Below are 18969 nucleotides of genomic sequence, written 5' to 3' on the forward strand. Positions count from 1 at the left end.
CTTAAATATCACAAGGGGGAAAGAAGAGAGGAAAAAAGAGAAGGGAAAAAAGAGTTGAAAGGGGAACCCTTTGACATTGGGAACCATCCCACTCAGGACAGTAGAGGGGTTATGGAATTAGAGATTTATGCAAAAGAATAAAGATGCCAGAATTATTTACATAGATCTTCCCTTAATGAAAATGAATTACCTGGATTTTTCTGTAGATGAAGTGCATAAAACTCTTCATATATCAAACTGAACAGTCTTGTAAAGTAAGAAAACATGTAAGTTATTACCCAAACAATAGGTTATATATTACTGACTCTATAACAGTAATAGAAGCCCATCAATCACTGGGCAGGCTCTCAGACTTTCTCTTTATTTTGATGTATGCTAAGTGAAGCATACCCAGGAAAGCAGCTCTAAGTCAAGTAGTTTCTTAGCTAAATCTTTACCTTTGTCAGTAGGAGCAGGTCCTAAATGGGTTTATTCTGGTGTGATTCTACTTATCAATATTTTACTGATTCATGTATATCAAAAGTTCATACATGAACAGGCCACAGGTCCTGCCAGGAGCCTGTTCCAATATGGGCTTCCCACAGGGTCACAGCCTCCTTCAGGTATCCAGTGCTCCAACATGGGGACCTCCATGTGCTGCAGATGAATATCTGCTCAGCCGTGGACCTCCATGTGCTGCAGATGAATATCTGCTCAGCCGTGGACCTCCATGTGCTGCAGATGAATATCTGCTCAGCCGTGGACCTCCATGTGCTGCAGATGGATATCTGCTCCACTGTGGACCTCCATGTGCTGCAGATGGATATCTGCTCCACCATGGACCTCTATGTGCTGCAGATGGATATCTGCTCCACCATGGACCTCCATGTGCTGCAGATGGATATCTGCTCCACCATGGACCTCCGTGTGCTGCAGATGGATATCTGCTCCACCATGGACCTCTGTGTGCTGCAGATGGATATCTGCTCCACCATGGACCTCCGTGTGCTGCAGATGGATATCTGCTCCACCATGGACCTCCATGTGCTGCAGATGGATATCTGCTCCACCATGGACCTCTGTGTGCTGCAGATGGATATCTGCTCCACCATGGACCTCCGTGTGCTGCAGATGGATATCTGCTCCACCATGGACCTCCGTGTGCTGCAGATGGATATCTGCTCCACCATGGACCTCCGTGTGCTGCAGATGGATATCTGCTCCACCATGGACCTTCGTGTGCTGCAGATGGATATCTGCTCCACCATGGACCTCTATGGGCTGTGAGGGCACAGTTTGCCTTACCATGGGCTGCCACCCCTGTAGCTTCAACAGAACCTTGCCAAACAAAGCCAACACACAGTTAATCAATACTAATGGTGTGCCTGGAGCCCCTGAGCACAATAACATTTTGGAAGCAATTCCAAACGTTCTCTCCTCAGTGCAGCCAGTGCGATCCCAGTGTCAGGCTTCAGCTGCCTCAGCAGATGGGGTTATTCAGTGGCATGGGTGCTGTCAGTGCAGCTTTAGAAGATGAGGCCATTTTAAATGTAGGACTTTCAGAAGTCTCTTGAACATAAAGGCACCCACACCAGTACGATTCAGGAGCTGGGTTCTCAAGGGAAGGCAATTTTTTCCAATTGGAAATAGATCGTAGACAATCAAAGTTTATAAGAGGGAATCATGAAAGACTGTTCTTTGATGGTCTGTATTGATGGAAAAACAACTGAAAAAAAAGTTTGAGGTGTTTGCTCAGCAGTTAAAGGACATTTATAGCTTCTGCCTGTTTATAATAAAATTGCAGTAGGCTCCATCCCTGGAGGTGTTCAAGGCCAGGTTGGATGAGGCCTAGGGTGGCATGGTTTAGTGTGAGGTGTCCCTGCCCATGGCAGGGGGGTTGGAACTGCATGATCTTAAGGTCCTTTCCAACCCTAACTATTCTATGATTCTATGATTCTATGAAATAGGTTCTTAGATACAGATTGTTATGGAATTTTTGTGAGGAACACGCAGATTGACGTGACTGACAGTGTAGAAAGTATGTGCTAGACATAGGACCAGGCATGCAAGAGACTGAAGGAAACTGAAAAATGAAGACAAGAATAAGAGCAGTTTTAGCTGCTCTTTGTGCAAACCTCATCCCCAGTGTAGCAGAATATTACAGTTCAATAAGGGGAAAGGTGGCGATTCTTGCTGTCTTAAGCAACTTAGTTTTAGTTGAATTAGAAGCAGAAGCAAACCATTAAGTGCCTAGAGGAATAGAGAAGGGAAAGAAAGAAGAATGTATCAATGATTCTGAGCTTTCTTTTTTAAAAGTCAGGTTATTTAATAACTTGGGGAGGTGTTTGCGCAAGGTGTTTGCGCACGGGTTGATTTACATTAGAGAGAAAAGCATTTTGGCCTTATTCTGCAAACATCGTATTGAATAAGTGTGAGGGTTTTATCCATTGGAATGACTTAGCTGGTTGATATGAGAGTCATCAGACATAACCAGTGCTTAGGAGATTGTTATACTTAATTACTTTATAAATCTGTCTCCAGTAGCTGCATATGAGGATTTAATATGCCAGCCTCCGAACGACATGGTGCTTTCGCTTTGCTATGAGACAATATGCCAGAATAAAGCAAAGATGGAAGCAATAAGGATTAAAATCCTTTAAAAACAGTACAGATGTCCCAGAGTTACTTTCACAGCTGTAACAAGAAAGGCGTGATACTAATGATGACAGCCAGGTTTTGGATACCTGCCTTGATGAACTTTTCAGTAATCAATATTGACAGTTACTCCTCTCCTCAACCCCATCCCCTAATACTGGATACAGGATAAAAATAGCAGTATAGTTGCATATACTGTTGTTTTTCTCATGGCTCCAAAATTCATCATCTTTGATGTTTCCAGTAACAAAGACTTGGGGTGAAGATTCCTTTTTTCCTTTCTGTTCTTGAGCTGTGTTTGCAGACTTAGGTTTGCTTTATATTCCGTGAATACCCCATGCCCCTCAGCTTCCTGGAGGCAGATGGCTGCATGGATTCTATTGTGTTTGGAGTTACAGAATTCAGTTGTAAGGACTCCTATGGACAGGTTTGCTCCTCAGGAATGCTTTTGTGTGTTTGTTCATAGAACTGAATGTGTAAATACAGTAAATGCTGCTGCTCCTCACAGTGGGAGCTCACTCTGAGTCTGGGAAATGATCACAAGAGTAAGGAGAGAATAATATCCCATTCCTGCAGCTCTGATGCTCCACATCTTACAGGTGATAACACCTGAAACATTAATTCATCTAAGAGCACTATGTGATAGAAAAGGTGCACAGAGTTAAGCAAGCCTTGGAGGCACCAGGATTGATCCTTAGTTGCTATACATTGGCTAAGCTTCATTGAATTTAAAGGAATTGCCCTTATTTAAACCATGGGAGGATTAAGCCTCTGTATTTTAGGATGATTTCAATTTGAATATCTTAATATGTAGAAATTCTTTATGCAAAGAATGATATTAATCATTCAGTGTGTATTTTAAAGAGTCGATTTTAGTTTTAGAGTGATGCAAGTGGTCTGAAAAGTAGGCGCTGGTTGTTACAACCATTCTCTCTCGCATTTTTGACCAGAAACTGTGAGGTGTGAATAAACTTCATGATGACTGTTTCTTGAAACAATGCATTCCTGTGAAAAGGTCAACAAGTCAATGGGTTTTGACACAAGAAATGCGCTGGGAAATTCACGGTTAGCTCTGCTCTGGAGCGTGGCTCCTCACTCGAGTACCTTGCTGCTGGGTTATGTGTCTGCAGGCACAGTGCAGCACAGTGAATGGGGACTTGCTAAATGCTAAGGATGTCTTTGTCAAGGTATTCAGATATGAAGTAGTTTTTGTTTGCCTGATGCCTCAAGCTTCTTGTTTCCTGGTTTAGCTCTATTCAGTTTCCCAGCTTGTGACCTGAGTGTTTGACCCCAAACCTCCTTCAGTCTGGTGAATGTGGTTCGGTGTGTTCTACACATGTATGAATGCATTATGTGCATATGTACTGACATCCATATAGATGTGTATCCTATATCTCTGTATACTAGAGCATGTTTTACATTTGTTTCTTAAATCCTAGGATTTTTTATTTCCAAAGGTACTTTGTGTGAAACTAGTTTCTCATGTCCAAGTAATTCCTTTCAGTTTAAAGAAAATGTTTTTTTATGAGCAGGATAGACTAAGGGATTCAGACTATTGATTCCTTTCAAATAGCCTGAGACATGAGCAGCTCTATCCTTTTTGTTCATTTTTTATGGGTAATGAAAAACAGTTTAATATCATTATGCTCATCAGATAAGGCTTAAAACCTTACTAAGGTTCAAAAGAAAGTCCTAAATAGATTGTGAGGCTTAACTCCATGGATGGTGCTGTCTCAGGAGAGCTGTCTATTTTCCAGCGTTCTAAATCCTGACACATAAACCCTTCCTCCCCCGTGGTTAGTTAATAGTGTCAGAGAATACTTCTAGGCCACACTGTACTGTGTCAAGTTCCAACCCCCTGCCATGGGCAGAGACACCTCACCCTAGATCGTGAGGACCAAGGTTATGTCCAACCCGGGCTTTGAACACTGCCAGGGATGGGGCAGCCACAGCTTCTCTGGTCACCCTGTGCTAGCGCCTCAGCACCCTCACAGGGAAGAGCTTCTGCCTTATCTCCAACCTGAACTTCCCCTGTTTCAGTTTGAACCCATCACCCCTTGTCCTATCACTGCAGTCTCTGATGAAGAGCCCCTCTCCATCATCTCCATCTCCAGCCCCCTTCAGACACTGGAAGCTGCTCTGAGGTCTCCACGCAGCTTCTCTTCTCCAGGCTGAACAGCCCCAATGTTCTCAGCCTGGCTCCATATGGGAGCTGCTCAAGCCCCTGAGCATCCTCGTGGCCTCCTCTGGAGTTGCTCCAACAGTTCCATGTCCTTCTTATGTTGAGGACCACGTGCAAAAGATCCTTTCAGGCGGGGCTTTAAGAGGAGTGTAGATCCTCACATTAATGCTCGTGATGAACAGTCAACTTGACTTCATCACTAGTGGGGAGCAGTCTTTAAGTGAAGCGAATTTTCTTTGGAGGTTAACGCTCTTGGTTGATACAGGTCTCAAAAAGCAATGCACTGACACAAATTATCTGAAGAACTGTTAAGAACAGCTATTTATTGTCGTGAGATTTCATGAATCATCCAGTAGTGCTAATTAAAACAAAGAGGTTTAATACTGCAGATAAAGCTGAGAAACAGGAGCTCTTTCATGGTAAAGTGAGAGAAAGCATTTCTCTATATTTTGATGGTACTGTGTAAAGATAGATCAAGTTCCGTATAGTAGTATGGGAGGAATTGAGATGGGAAATATCAAGGGGGATCACAAAAGCCAAATATGAGAAATGTTTCATGTGTTTGAAACGGATGGGAGATACACTTGCTTTGTGTGATAGTAAAGGATAATGCAGCATTAATAGTGATTTTATTTGCTTGTGGCAGAAGTAATGGGCTCTGCTATAAAGATGATAATCAAAGTAGTTTGAATTGAGATCATCTTGAGAGTGCAAGAGTTTTTCATTTGCCTTCTGATCAATGCCGTGAAACCTGAGGCTGTCTGGGTTCTGTGGTCAGTGTGAGCTGGTTCAGATCAGACCCGTACTGCAGATGCTCTTCCTGGTTGTTTAAGGCAGTGGTCTCGTGCTCACCTGGGGCTCAGGAGGTCCCTACACCAGTAATGAGCTGAAATCACTGGACTGTAGCAGAAAAAGTACAATTTGTGTGTGCCCTGGTCTCATATTCTTTTAATTACGTGGGTTTTTACTCGCTGCTAGAGACGGGAGGGCAGAACTGTTGGGGACAGTGAGCTGGAATGAGCTTTTCCTGTGCCAGCTTTAATAATTCTCATTTTCAGTAGCTGGGCAAAAAACTACTGAGAGGTCAGTCCTTTGGGATTGTTATTCACCCGAAAAATACACCTTTAGAGCTCAGCACAGAATTCCTATAACCTTTGTGAATTATTACCTTTCTGTACCTGAATCTTCAATGTTTTATTCAGATTAAGTGAATAAAATTGATTCAGACTGCTGACTCAGATATTGCTTCCCATGTTTCTTCTAATGCTTCTGTAAGAAGTCCAGCAACAAAGAACCAATTGTTACTTTCTTGGGGAAAACCAGAAGTTTGTGAGCAGCAGTGCAACCACAGTTGGTACCTTGCTTCCTTCCCCAAACAGACCTTTTGGTTTAGATTTTCCTGTTCAGGTTTCATGATATGGATCTGTAGACATGTACCTACAGAACCTGATGCAGAGACCCTGCTCTCAGCTACAGGTTTGTTTAGGTCCTGCCAGAACAAAAGGAGTGCTTTCAGGGCAGTGCGAGTCTGCAGCTTTTGCAGTGTTAAGTGCTGGTCCTCTGTCAGAATTGGCCTTTGTGATGCAGTTGATGATTTTGTTATCCTTTTCCTGGAAAAGAGGGGAAACCGTGATGAACTATGGCGATAAAAGGTTTATCTCATGCTTGTTGCCACTGAAGAACATGAAACAGTCTTTCTGGAGCTCTTCAGGAGGGTGGGGGAACTACTGCTGCTATCTCTGCCATAGCTAAGAAGGGGTTAAAGGCACCTGATTACTTTGCTTTTTGTTTCACCTTTTATTTCACCTTTTGTTAAGGACTGTGGAAGTTGAAGGACATTCTGACCATTGTTGGAAGGACATGTGGGCACAAGCAGGAGGGGGAGCTGTCACCAAAGGTACCGTCAGGGACAAATCTCAAACTGGAAGGTTGGGATTGCAGATTAGGTCTAGAAAATGATAAATACAGATTATAAAGGGTTTTTCTTTCCTTGTTCATTTGCATGCGTTGAGTGTTAACATTAATTTGTGGGACATGGTGTCCGAGTTCTTACCTCCACAACATATTCCAGACACCTTGCCAGTTTGTTTTCTCTGTGTATAACACTCAGAGAGGCAGGATTTCTGCTGCTGTTATTATCCTTCCTGGCAATCGGTGTTGCCCTCAGGAGGAGGATTTGTATGTGCCTGTGCATCTGTGTGCACTCGATGGTCCTTTCGAATCTTCAGCCAGTCCTAATATGAAAATCAATGGGTCCCAAGGCATGTTTGTCTTTAGCTATAGATCTGTTCCATCTATAACCTCTGCACAAAACATCTTGACATGTGAGCAGTCTTATGGCATAAGGACCAGCATTTGTAGCAGCAGTATATTGTTTGTTTCATTCTGGTTCTTTTAACCTTACATTTTCAGTCAATTTTATATGGTTTTCTTTTTAAAATAGAAATTCTCCGTAGTAAACTTAAATATTAACAAGGGGACCATTGACAAAACCTTTCCTGTAGCTTATTGTTACTGAGTAGAGACAGTCTCCTGGCTTACCAATGCTTTTTCCAGGCAGCGAAGGGAAAGCAAATGATCTGAGTTGTTCTAATACCATGAATTAGGCTGAAGAACATACAGACAACTGGATAATTTGGGTGTTGTGGTTTAACCCTGGTAGGCAGTGGGAAGTTAACTCTATCCCAGCTAAAACTACTACACTGGGGACTTGCTGGTAGATTTTAACAGCCCATATATGTTGACAAGACACTTCTGAAACATGAAGCAGCAGTACTATGTAAGGTTGTTTATTCTATATTCAGGTCTTGTGTACTGCAGCTTACCCTGGATCTTGTTTATGCTGGTGTTTTCCAGCTCTCAGTGGGATCTTAGATAACTAAGTTAAATTGAAACTTAATGGCAGCTGAGTGCCTGAGTCCCCTGGGCACCACTGAAACTGCCAGTTTGGATTCCTAATGATCTGTAATGACTCAACCCCATGGACTGGCAGAACGAAGGCACTCAAGGACTCCATTGAGCTTTGGAAAAGGTCTTGAGTTAGCAGTATCTTAAATTTGTACAGCAATGTGTGTACCTATATTATAACATGGACCAGAATTTGATGGTATTGAATACACGTCACTATGAAAGCCACTACAGCATACTAATGTTTAACATAACTGAGCATAATCTGTAACACAGAAGCATCTTACACTTGTACTTCGTGCAAATAAGTTTTATTTCACTTTCTGTGTGGGATTAACTGTCTCTATGTAATTATTTCGCTGCAGACTAGCCGCAGCTTTGTGGCTTTGACCCTCTGGAGAGGGGCTTTGGACAAGGGCCTGTAGGGACAGGACAAGGGGAATGGCTTTAACCTGCCAGAGGGAAGACTGAGATGAGCTCTTAGGCAGAAGCTCTTCCCTGTGAGGGTGCTGAGGCGCTGGCACAGGGTGCCCAGAGAAGCTGTGGCTGCCCCATCCCTGGCAGTGTTCAAGGCCAGGTTGGAGTAACCTGCTGTAGTGAAAAGTGTCCCTGCCCATGGCAAGGGGGTGGAACTGGATGAGCTTTAAGGTCCTTTCCAACCCAAACTATTCTGGGATTCTGTGATTCTATATGATCTGCGATAATTCTGCATCATGCTGCTTGAAACCAGGGCTCTTTTCATCTGAAATGCTACTGAGGCAATGTCTGTTTGAGGGATGGATGTTCTGGATTCATCATGGAGGTCGATGAGGAACGTGGAGGCCTCCTCGCCTTGGAAGGGGAGTTGGGGTGTCCTTCTGCTGAGGACACAGCTGAATCAAGTGAGATGTCTGTACACAAGCCATGAGGAACAAGGCTGTGGCTTCCCTCAGAGGTAGAAGGAATTGCAGGTTTGGTTTTTTTTGTTTTGATGGGGTTTTTTTCTTTGCTTTTATATCTATCTATCTATCTATCATCTATCTGTCTATCTATCTATCTATCTATCTATCTATCTATCTATATTAGATGGTTAAGTTAGTTACATGACCAGCTCTATATGGTAGCTGAGGTGTGGTATTTGCTATTTCAATGATGCTGTGATAGATCTTAGGAGCCATCTGGGATTTTTTTTTTTGATTAAAGTGTACTTAAGCAGAAAAGTTGATTGATGAAAATCAAGACGGGTGCAAATCAAAAGCCATCGTCCCTTTTTTCCTCCATCAAGATTGAAATTCATTTTGTATAGTTCAATGGAGATTAATATGCAAGTTAAATAGGCAAAAAAATGAGCTTTTCTGAAATGAGCACACATGAGCAGAGTGAAATGAAAAGAATTGCCTACAGCTCAACAGAGTAGTCTTTGCTACACTTTACCGTTCAGCACTGCAGTAATAGAGGTATTACAGGAATGTGACTAGGAGTGATAGCTAGCAATGGGAAAAATAATGTTGATGCTTAATATATCTGTCTGCAACTGTTGGACAATAGTCTGCTGTAGTCACATTTGGTATAATACTGGCATAAAATGTCAAGTGTTCCTGCCTCCAGGCAGCTGAGTCAGATTAATCCTAAAGGGAATGCTGAAGATGGTGAATTTCAGATAGATGGACTCACAAGGCAAATCCTTTCCCTCTATCAGACACTAAATTACATTTGTTTCTCTTATTGGCTTCTACTGCTCGTCCCTATTTCTTAGTCTCCAATAAGAAATATTGTGTATCAAACCAGCAAGACTCGGTTAAACCGTATCTGGTTTTGGTTCCATTTTAGTATCAAAGAGACTAAAAGTGCTTTGTAAAATATTCAAACTCAAGAAAGCAAACAGCAAAACCCATGAGAACATGTTGTGGTGAGTGTAAGAGAAATGGTATGTGGAATGGAGAGTAGGTGCTTTTGATTTGCTTTAGCTGCTTCAGATTTGTTTCCATTATGAAATTGATATTTGCTCTCTTTATAAGCATGGATCTTTTGTTCTCTGTAATCAGCATTTATTCTGATCCTTCACCCTCTAATGCCTGCAAATCCTGACATGATCTGAAAGTGTCCAAAAATAAATGAGTCTGGAAAGACGGAAAAGGTCACATGCAATATGAGTTTGAATAGCGTGAGCCAGTGTTACCTGAGGTACTGCTGTGTGGTCCTGCTTGTCTTACAGTTTCAACACAGGAGGGCTTCATTCAGTAAAATGACATTGAGATCATCTTTGAAAAGTAAAAATTAGGCAAAAGTAGAAAAACATATTTACACATTGAATAGGAGAAGAAATAGCTCATGTTTATTAGAAGCTTTTATTTGAGAAATCCTCAGGACAGCCTGAAAACCTGAACAATTCTCATTTCTTTAGCACAAGAGCACTTTCACTGTTTAACTGGGTCTTGGTTATTTAACAATAGTTTAAGAAGGGTTTTGCTAAAACCTGTCAAATCTCATTTATCATGTTCACACACATGGCCATGCAACATCTTCCCTTTGTTTCAGTCAAGTGCATTTTTAGACTCCGGCTGAGACGTGCTTAGTCTGGTTGCTGGATATCCAGGAGAGCATGGAGCATATGGATGTGTCAATGTGGGACTTTCAGCGTATTAATAACATAGTACTAAGTTCTGATTCCTTTGTTTTGTTGAGGAAACAGCAAATTTTCTGCTGCTTTAGAATGGAATGCTTTCCTATAAAGAGTTTTGAGTTTAGAAAGGAATTTTCATGGAATCATAGAACTATGGAATGGTTTGGAGGGGTCCTTAAAGCTCCTCCAGCTCCAACCCCTGCCACAGGCAGGGACACCTTCCACTGGAGCAGCTTGCTCCAAGCCCCTGTGTCCAACCTGGCCTTGAACACTGCCAGGGATGGGGCAGCCACAGCTTCTCTGGGCACCCTGTGCCAGCGCCTCAGCACCCTCACAGGAAAGAGCTTCTGCCTAAGAGCTCCTCTCAGTCTCCCCTCTGGCAGGTTAAAGCCATTCCCCTTGTCCTGTCCCTACAGGCCCTTGTCCAAAGCCCCTCTCCAGATTTCTCGCAGCGCTTTAGGCGCTGGAGCTGCTCTAAGGTGTCCCCAGAGCCCTCCTCTTCTCCAGCTGAACCAGCCCAGCTCTTTCAGTCTTCATTCAGAAACATTACACCACTTTTTCCACTCATCATTAAATGAAATCATTTTAAGAGCAAGAGCCAGTTTGCAGTTTGTGACCACAGTGAGATCTGCACAAGAAGGCAGCTGGGTGAGCCCCGTCAACAAAGCTTTTTTAATACTTTTTATAACTACGAGCAAACAAACAAAAGGGGAAGGAGAGGATATACCTAAAGCAAGAAATAAAATAAAATTGCAAATATTAAGATCACTGACTTGAAATAAATAAAAGAAAACATCCATTAGCTATGTCATGTCCTTAAAATAAATGCTACAGCAATGTAATTGTGTAATTAAATTAGCAGCCTTTTCCATCTCCCTGATTTATTAATCTAGGAACCTGTTGCTGAAAATATGGAATCAATAAGTAACTGCCTTATAAAACGGGTTTTTGTAATTTATTTGCCAGTTCATTAAATAGAAACAATAAAACAGAACTAAGAGCAGCAGCACAGGGAGCAGTGGGGGTGTTTTGTCTGTATAGGCTATTTTACACAAAGTGATGGATTAGTTTTTGTTTGTTGGCTTCTTTGCTATTAATACTGAGAATATGTATTAGAAAGAAAATTATTACGTTTGCATTGTCACGGAGACCAGCTATGCATGTTGCATGAACTCTGTACCCACTCTCAGCACTTCCCAGCACAGAAGGCGAAGCCATCTCTGCTAATCCAGAATGCTGGCGCGCTGCAGGCTAGTCTGTTTGCCATGGGAGTTCTGGTTTTCTCTCCAGTGTCCCTAAAAGCCCTTCAGGTTGTGTTTTCTCAACCGTGCTGGTTTCCCAGGTAGAAATAACTCCCAAACCTAAACCCCTCCTTAGAACAGCCTTTGGTTGGTTGTGAAACAGACTCCTCAGTACAGGTCTGATTGCAGACCTTGCTCTGGTCCGTGTCAGCAGAGTTTGTGGAGCTCCTGAGTGACCCCTTTCTCTGCACAGGGACCCACAACTTCTATTATAGTGCAGTGTGAAGAGGCAGTTCCTGCTTCAAGATGTTAAAGACTCCCCAAGTCCACAAAGGTAGCTGAATAAAAATACACGCTCCAAATCCCCTCTTACACATGGTAAATTATGACAGGGAGTAACTGAGTTATGAAACCACCCAACAGCAATGGGATAACTACGTGTTAGGTAAAAAGCCCTCTGGATCTGAGTTGTGGCACCACCTCCTCCTCCTCACCTAACCCCAACCTGGGAACAACCTACTCACAAGTAGCTCTGTCAGCAGACTTGGGGATTGGGGAACTCTGTCTGTGGAGCAGTAACAGGAAGTAGTGTTGTAGGAAGACAGTGCAGGCAGTAACATCTGCCACAAGCATTGCTGTTCATGAAACACACCGATTTACACCTGGAGCGAGAGCAGTGCCCTCAGAAGCCATTCCCTACTCAGACTCAGTATTTCCCTCTGAATCCCTATCCCCACTATTATTCTTCTAGGCAGAATAATTCATCAACTTCACCATCCAGATCCACAGTGCTACCAGTGATGACAGCCCCGGCTAATGAACCATTAATTCTAATCAAAGACAATCAATGTTTCCTCTCCATTAATTGAGTAAATAATAAAAAAATAGCCCTTTGCCATATGCCAGGAACCTGCTTGTGTTATCAGGGCAACCTCCAACTGCTTTCCTCTGATAAGATGTGCATCAGGATGGACTAACAGGCATGCTAGCACCAGGGTACTCTCTTCCTCTTAAAAATCAGAGGTCTACTTTATGTGCCCTCTGGGTACCACAGAGATAATTGGAGTGGCAAGGTGATTGCCTTCATTAAATCAACTGGCTGAGAGAAACACTGGTGTTTAGGAGATGGGGGAATGCTTTGTTCCTGTCTGCAGCCTTCCTTGGTTTTTGCTCATTTGGGCAATGCTGCAGTTCAGACTGTGCTCTCTTTTCATCAGATTAGGAAGCGAGAAGTACCTGCTTTTGTGCTGCTTCATGAGCCCTCCAGGGTCCAGGCTCTAGCAGGGCAAACAGCACAACAAACACCCTATGCCTGTTCAGTTCCTGAATATAAAGTAGCACAGGAAAGTGCCACGGTTCTGGTAGCTAGAAACTGTGTAGTCTGCAACAGGAAGTAATCAGGGAGATAGGAATTCAGGAGTGTCTTAGCACTGATACTTAGGCCTTTTTCAGGACCGGGTCAAAAACTGCCTTTGAGCATTAGACTACTGATAAATCCTGGACATAGTTCAGCCAACAGATTTCAGGGCTTTTGGAAACAGTGCATTGCGAAACTGTGAGTCTTCCCTGGCAGAATTCAGGTTTCAGATATAATTCCTCCATGCAGATACGCTTCACAGTTCATTTCACTGAGCCCTGTACAATTGTCCAGACTCCAACTGGAATAAATGGACGTCATTTTCTGCCTTTTAGCCTTAGATACTTGAAAGGGTTAAGAAAATTCATCCCTCTGAGGGATTAACCGCATGATTCAAAATGTGTATTATGTAAAGGTGTACATTAGGTAAACATCTGCCTATGAATGTATGCAAGTAGGAATTTTCCACAATGAAAACATACTCAGAGCTGTCACAACAATCTTATTCACTTGTCGTTGCAAATTCTGGTAGGAGTAATATAAATGGGACATTTCACAGCCAGGATTTGGACCTGAGGGATCTTGCAGTGAGAGAATCAACTGCTTTGGAGTCACTAAAGCCAGAAGAAGCAAGATAAAGCCCATCCCAAGAATAAGTTTAATGTTAAAGTTCAGAATCACTTAAACCAGACAACTCCTACAGTAGTATCATTCTGGTAAAACTGATCGAACAGGGTAATAACTGCCTTTGAGGCCCAGCTCGCCATGTGGTTTTATGAAATGACTCATCTAGTTACATGTACGACACTTTTTCAATGCTTCCAGAAGCCAAACAGAGTCAAAGTGAAAGAGTTTGCCAAGTTCAACAGCTATTGAGTCAGGCTTTAAGGTAGCTGTCGCTGGTTTTCAAACACACTTAGTGTCAGCATTCTCTGCTCTTTTCATTAGAAATAAGAAATAGAAACGAGCATTAGAAAAGGCAGCTCTAGGAGTTTTGGCAAATATATTCTTGCTAGAGAAGTCTCCCACTCTAGAAGCAGTCTGCAGAAAAAGACTGTTCACACATCTTTGTCTCATGCTTCTGTCCTACCAGTGCCTGTGTCCTGGTCTTCTGAGGGCTCTAGTTCCATATCCCTACTTATGAATGCAAGCTAGAGAGGAATGTGCATGATACCCAAGAACTTACATGAATATACATGCAAGCAGAGGCTGAGAGCTGGAATTATTTAGCCTTGAGATGGGGAAGAAGAAATACTATCAATGTGAATCAATGTCTGAGGGTAGGGACTGTGGAAGACCAAGGCAGGCCCTTCTCTATGCAGTGACACGTCAAGAGACAACAGATGCTGAGTGAAATACAGGAAATCCTATTTAAACAGAAGAGAAACTGGTTTTTGCCATGGGGGTGTCACACATAAAGATAAAGATATTGAGATATTCCAAACCCAACTGAACACAGACCTGAGACCTGAGTGAGCTGCTCTGGTTGACCCTCCTTTGAGCATGGGGGTCAGACTAAATCATCAACTACTCTGTGCTGCGAAGTTTCTTTTCTTCCTAGCAGAGTATATATATATATGTGTGTGTGTGTGCATTTATGTGTATATATATAGATAGATACGGATATAAAAACATAGTTCACCTGACAATAATTTGCATTTCTGTCCTGGAGATAAACCACTTTCTCAGAAGAGGACATGATCTCACTTTTATCCCCATTCAACACTGACTCAGGGGAAAAAACACCCCAAACAACGAAAACCTGGCATCTGCTTTGAGGCAGACCAGAGCCTCAGGTCTCATACTGGACAGGCTCTTAGGGCAACATAACAAAAACCTGCTTTGCAACTCTAAATTAAACCTGTCTGGTAAAGAGATTTCACTCAGTGAAGTTCTAACTAATAAAGATACTCCCACTCTGAAGAGATTTACAGTGACATAGCTGTAAAACAACAGGGCTAGATTCTCCAGCTCTACACTCATTAAAAGTTGGTATAATTCCAGAGAAGTAGAAACAAACCTGGTGTTAGGCCAAAAGAAGGGTGTCAGGATTTTCCATTAACACAAACATTGCTCTTTCCTCATAACAGATTTAAAAATAAACTGTTTATATCTGCACATTAAAAAGAGAAGGCAGATTGCACCAGGAAAACCTTGTTCCCTGGATCCCTGCCACAGTGCACACTGCTTTAGGAAATCATTTGAAATATGAATACAGCAGTTTATCCTGGACAGTCGTGCAGACACGGAGCCATCATCCTGGCTGCGTGTGCCAAGTCAACTCTGCCCTGGCTCTCGGGAGAGTCTTTGCTGAGCAGAACTGAGAAGGAAAAAAAAAGAAGGGCATAAAGAAAAATTGCTGCTTTGAAGGAAAGAGAAGAAACAAAGGGTGGGAGAATGCACTAAAAGATCCAAAGGACCTTTTCTGTCTGCAACTGTCTTCAGAGCTAAAGAGGTCACAGGTTTTAACAAAGCCTCTGTCTTTCTAGGGGGCTTTCATCTGTGGCCAGCTTCTTAGCCTTACCCATCCCTCCCACTGTCCATAGGAGAAAAGGATTCTGCTCAGCAATTCTGCACCCTAATCTTGTCCAGGAGGCAGAAACCCCTGGGCCTTTATTTCTTTCTCTGGACTGACCAACAAACTGGAAGTTGCCACATGTAGGGGCTAAACACCCTTTCCAACGCTACCGTTTCCATCTCTGTCTATAGGCTAACCAGCTTAAAAGATGATCTTCAGGTCACAGACTATTTATTTTTTGCCTAGAAAATGTAGCAAGCAGATTCAGTAAATGCTGCTATTACCTTCTTCACTGCAGGGCTTTCTCTTGTTACACTAGAGTGGTTTCCTCCTGGGAGGACGATGCTCAGGTGTCACTAGAGGGAATTTTCTCACCTTTTCCTGGCTCCCTCTGTCAAATACATACAAATGCACACACAGTTTCAACACCCTAGCTAGAAGCTAGGGGCAGTCATTGGCAATATGTTAAATACATGAACCAACCTAAATTAATTCATCCTGCCATTATAATAAAAAATATCCATGAAGTATGTGCCAGTAACAAAATCAGTTTTAAAAAAATCCTGTGATACCGTTGTGGTCCAGTTTATTCGCTCACATTAAGGATGTGCCCCATCCCCTGCATTTGTAGAGCACCAGGAGAGTGCTGGATGAATTCAAGCTACCAAGGAATGTAAAACCCTCACAGAATAATCACCTCTCAAGGCAAAGAAAAATAATTTATGATAAAGGCATTAGATACCCTGTTTAAAAAGGCCTGTAGGGACAGGCCAAGGGGAATGGCTTTAACCTGCCAGAGGGGAGACTGAGAGGACCTCTTAGGCAGAAGCTCTTCCCTGTGAGGGTGCTGAGGCGCTGGCACAGGGTGCCCAGAGAAGCTGTGGCTGCCCCATCCCTGGCAGTGTTCAAGGCCAGGTTGGACACAGGGGCTTGGAGCAAGCTGCTCCAGTGGAAGGGGTCCCTGCCCGTGGCAGGGGTTGGAACTGGATGAGCTTTAAGGTCTGTTCCAGCCCAGACCATTCTATGGTTTGATAATAAGTGTGATTCTGGTATATTTTTGTCTGTGCAGTGATACCAACTACCAGGGCACTGGTTAGAATTCATCTTCTGCTGAAGTTGTGCGACCTTCAGCTTCATCATACTACACTGAGGAAAGGATCTATTGAAGTGTCTCAATTCAGGCAGCTCCCAAACTCGGGTCATCTGGCTCTGAAAATCCCAAGCTCCTGAGCTCTCATTTTCATGTTCAGTGTTGTGAGCGGCTCTGTGCAAATCAAAGCCTCCCTTCCTTGATAAAAGAGCAGAGGGGGGATACATTACTGCAGCCAAACTTGAAGTTATTCATCAATTGTTGCAAAACATTGTGAAACAAGCCTTTGATACCCACTACCCAGTTTTGTTTTCTGAACTGTTCACAGCCTGAAATGCTTTAGTACTGTGAATTATGTATGAAGTTTGTAGTAGTAACAATAATTATCTGTAAGCAGTGTTTTACATCAGAGGGTGTGCCACAGGGATCTGCAGGAAGCTGCTTGAATTTTCAGACGTATTAGGCATGTAAATGTTAGTAACTCTTGGATCATTAGATAATCTTTACACCTTTTCAGGGGCTACAGTAGTGGTTTGCATTATTTGTTCCTGTTTTCAGTGTATGTGCTGTTTGCTGATGCAGGCTTCCCTGTTTGTTTCTTTGGGTCCGCTCCTGGTTTGACACTCACAATTGCCCTGTCAATAGATTTAATCGGGATATTTAATTTATGGAAGCGAACTCTGGACTGGATTCACTACACAAATCACTGCTGGAAATCCTGGAGCTGATGTATTAGTTTCTTTTGTTCTATTAGCAGAGGACACAAACCCTTCTTGTCCTTCGCTTTTGCTCTTTCTGTATTCTGCAATAAAGTTCAGTGAATTTAGGGAATTTAGTTGAAATTCAGGCATTTGTTTTGTGTTCATGTCACACGTTGTTTCTGCCACAGTTGCTCTCCTTCCCCCCTCAGTGAGTAGTACACAAAATAAAAGGAGCTTGTGTGAGATTTGGCTCTGCAGACTATGCCCTGTCTCTGAGCCCAGCGTCTTAAAGCTGCAGCACCAGCTGGTGCGCTCTGGGCTGCAACTACTCAAGTGAGTTCTCAGCTTCACCACTGCTTTCCTTCTCTCACAGCACTTAGACCTGTTAGTGATGCTGTGACAGAGTGAAATGAAGTGTTCAAGGCCAGGCTGGACGGGGCTTGGAGCAAGCTGCTCTAGTGGAAGGTGTCCCTGCCCATGGCAGGGGTTGGAACTGGATGAGCTTTAAGGTCCCTCCCAGCACAAACCATTCCATGATTCTGGGCCTTGTGGATTCTGTTCCTGCTGGTGTCACTTCAGCAAACTACTCAGCTGTTCGTGTCCACCTTTTGCAACATGCCCTCACTCAGCAGCACGTGAAGAAGTGCCTTAATCACTGTTGATATCTCTTGCTGCTGGAAGGAATTAACGGCTTTAACTAATTAAAATAATAATTTAATAATAATTTAACTAATTAACTAATAATTTGCTGTTCAAAAATGTAAATAAATGGAAACAGGCTCATACTAAGATTTTTCAAGATGTCAAAACCAGGCATTTGTCTCCTTATAGGAAAGCAACCCAATTGCCAGCATCTATGGAAAGCTCTTTCTACATAACATGGTAATCCCTCTTGTAATTCTCCTTAAAGAAGAAACTGTTTTCTTTCCTTTTCATTTAATAACTGAACTTGGCTTTGCAAGGAGAGGGACCATGTGGCAATGGAAAAAGATCCAGGAGGGCTGGCAGCAGCTTCTGGCTTTCCTACAGAATTTGTCGCCTTTGGCAAGTCAGTTGGTGCTTGGGCTTTTAAAAATATATAGAACAAATACAAAGAGCCTTCATTGTGCCTGTTACTGGCTCTGGATTTCCAGATCTGCTTTGTGACGAGCAGGCCGGGCATAGAACCCTCCTCATCCAGCATGAGAAGCACTACATCACCAAAAATGAGGGGAAAAACCTTCTGAACTCTGTGTTGGAACACGAACCTGTGATATTGAGAGCACTTTGCCTTAAGCTTTGTGTAAGTAATGACTGTGATGTTATCATCTGGGGTTGGAGATTAAATATTTTCATTATGTCTGCATTCTTTTCCACTCCTAAAAGCATTTCTGTATTACTGTTTACTAAGCACAATCACTTGGCTGTTGATGTTTATCAAAAAGCAAACCAAGCCTCTTCCTTTTCTATGTTGTTAACTCCCATTACCATTTTCCTCCTGCAATGACAATTGGGGAGAATTGCATTTAATTAAAATAATGCAAAGCAGAGGGAATTTTTGTGCTTTTGCTCAGTAAAGAAAAAAAACCTCAGAAGGGAGTAGATGGTTGGGAGAATAAATAGCAGGGAAATAAAAAGCCTGATCTTTTTGCATATGCTTTGATATGCTGTAATGAAGTATTTGGTAATCGGCTTGTTGACAGCAGCCTTGTTGCTTGGTAAGGCTTTAAGGGGTACGACACTTCAGATTGATCCTTC

General features: G+C 42.7%; 1 protein-coding gene across 1 annotated transcript in view; it reads left to right on the top strand.

The window, feature by feature from the left end:
* Window positions 1–1089: 1089 nt before the first annotated feature.
* Window positions 1090–18969, top strand: part of LRRTM4 (leucine rich repeat transmembrane neuronal 4) — a gene marked incomplete at both ends in the record, with an annotated part of 257425 nt that continues 239545 nt past the window's right edge. The window contains 2 exons of the mRNA XM_080634490.1: window positions 1090–1262; window positions 2983–3041. Of these exons, the coding sequence (XP_080490616.1) occupies window positions 1090–1262; window positions 2983–3041 (232 nt within the window). The remainder of the gene's footprint in view (window positions 1263–2982; window positions 3042–18969) is intronic.

The sequence above is a fragment of the Psittacula echo genome, assembly GCF_963264785.1.
Source record: "Psittacula echo genome assembly, chromosome: 25".
NCBI lineage: Eukaryota > Metazoa > Chordata > Aves > Psittaciformes > Psittacidae > Psittacula > Psittacula echo.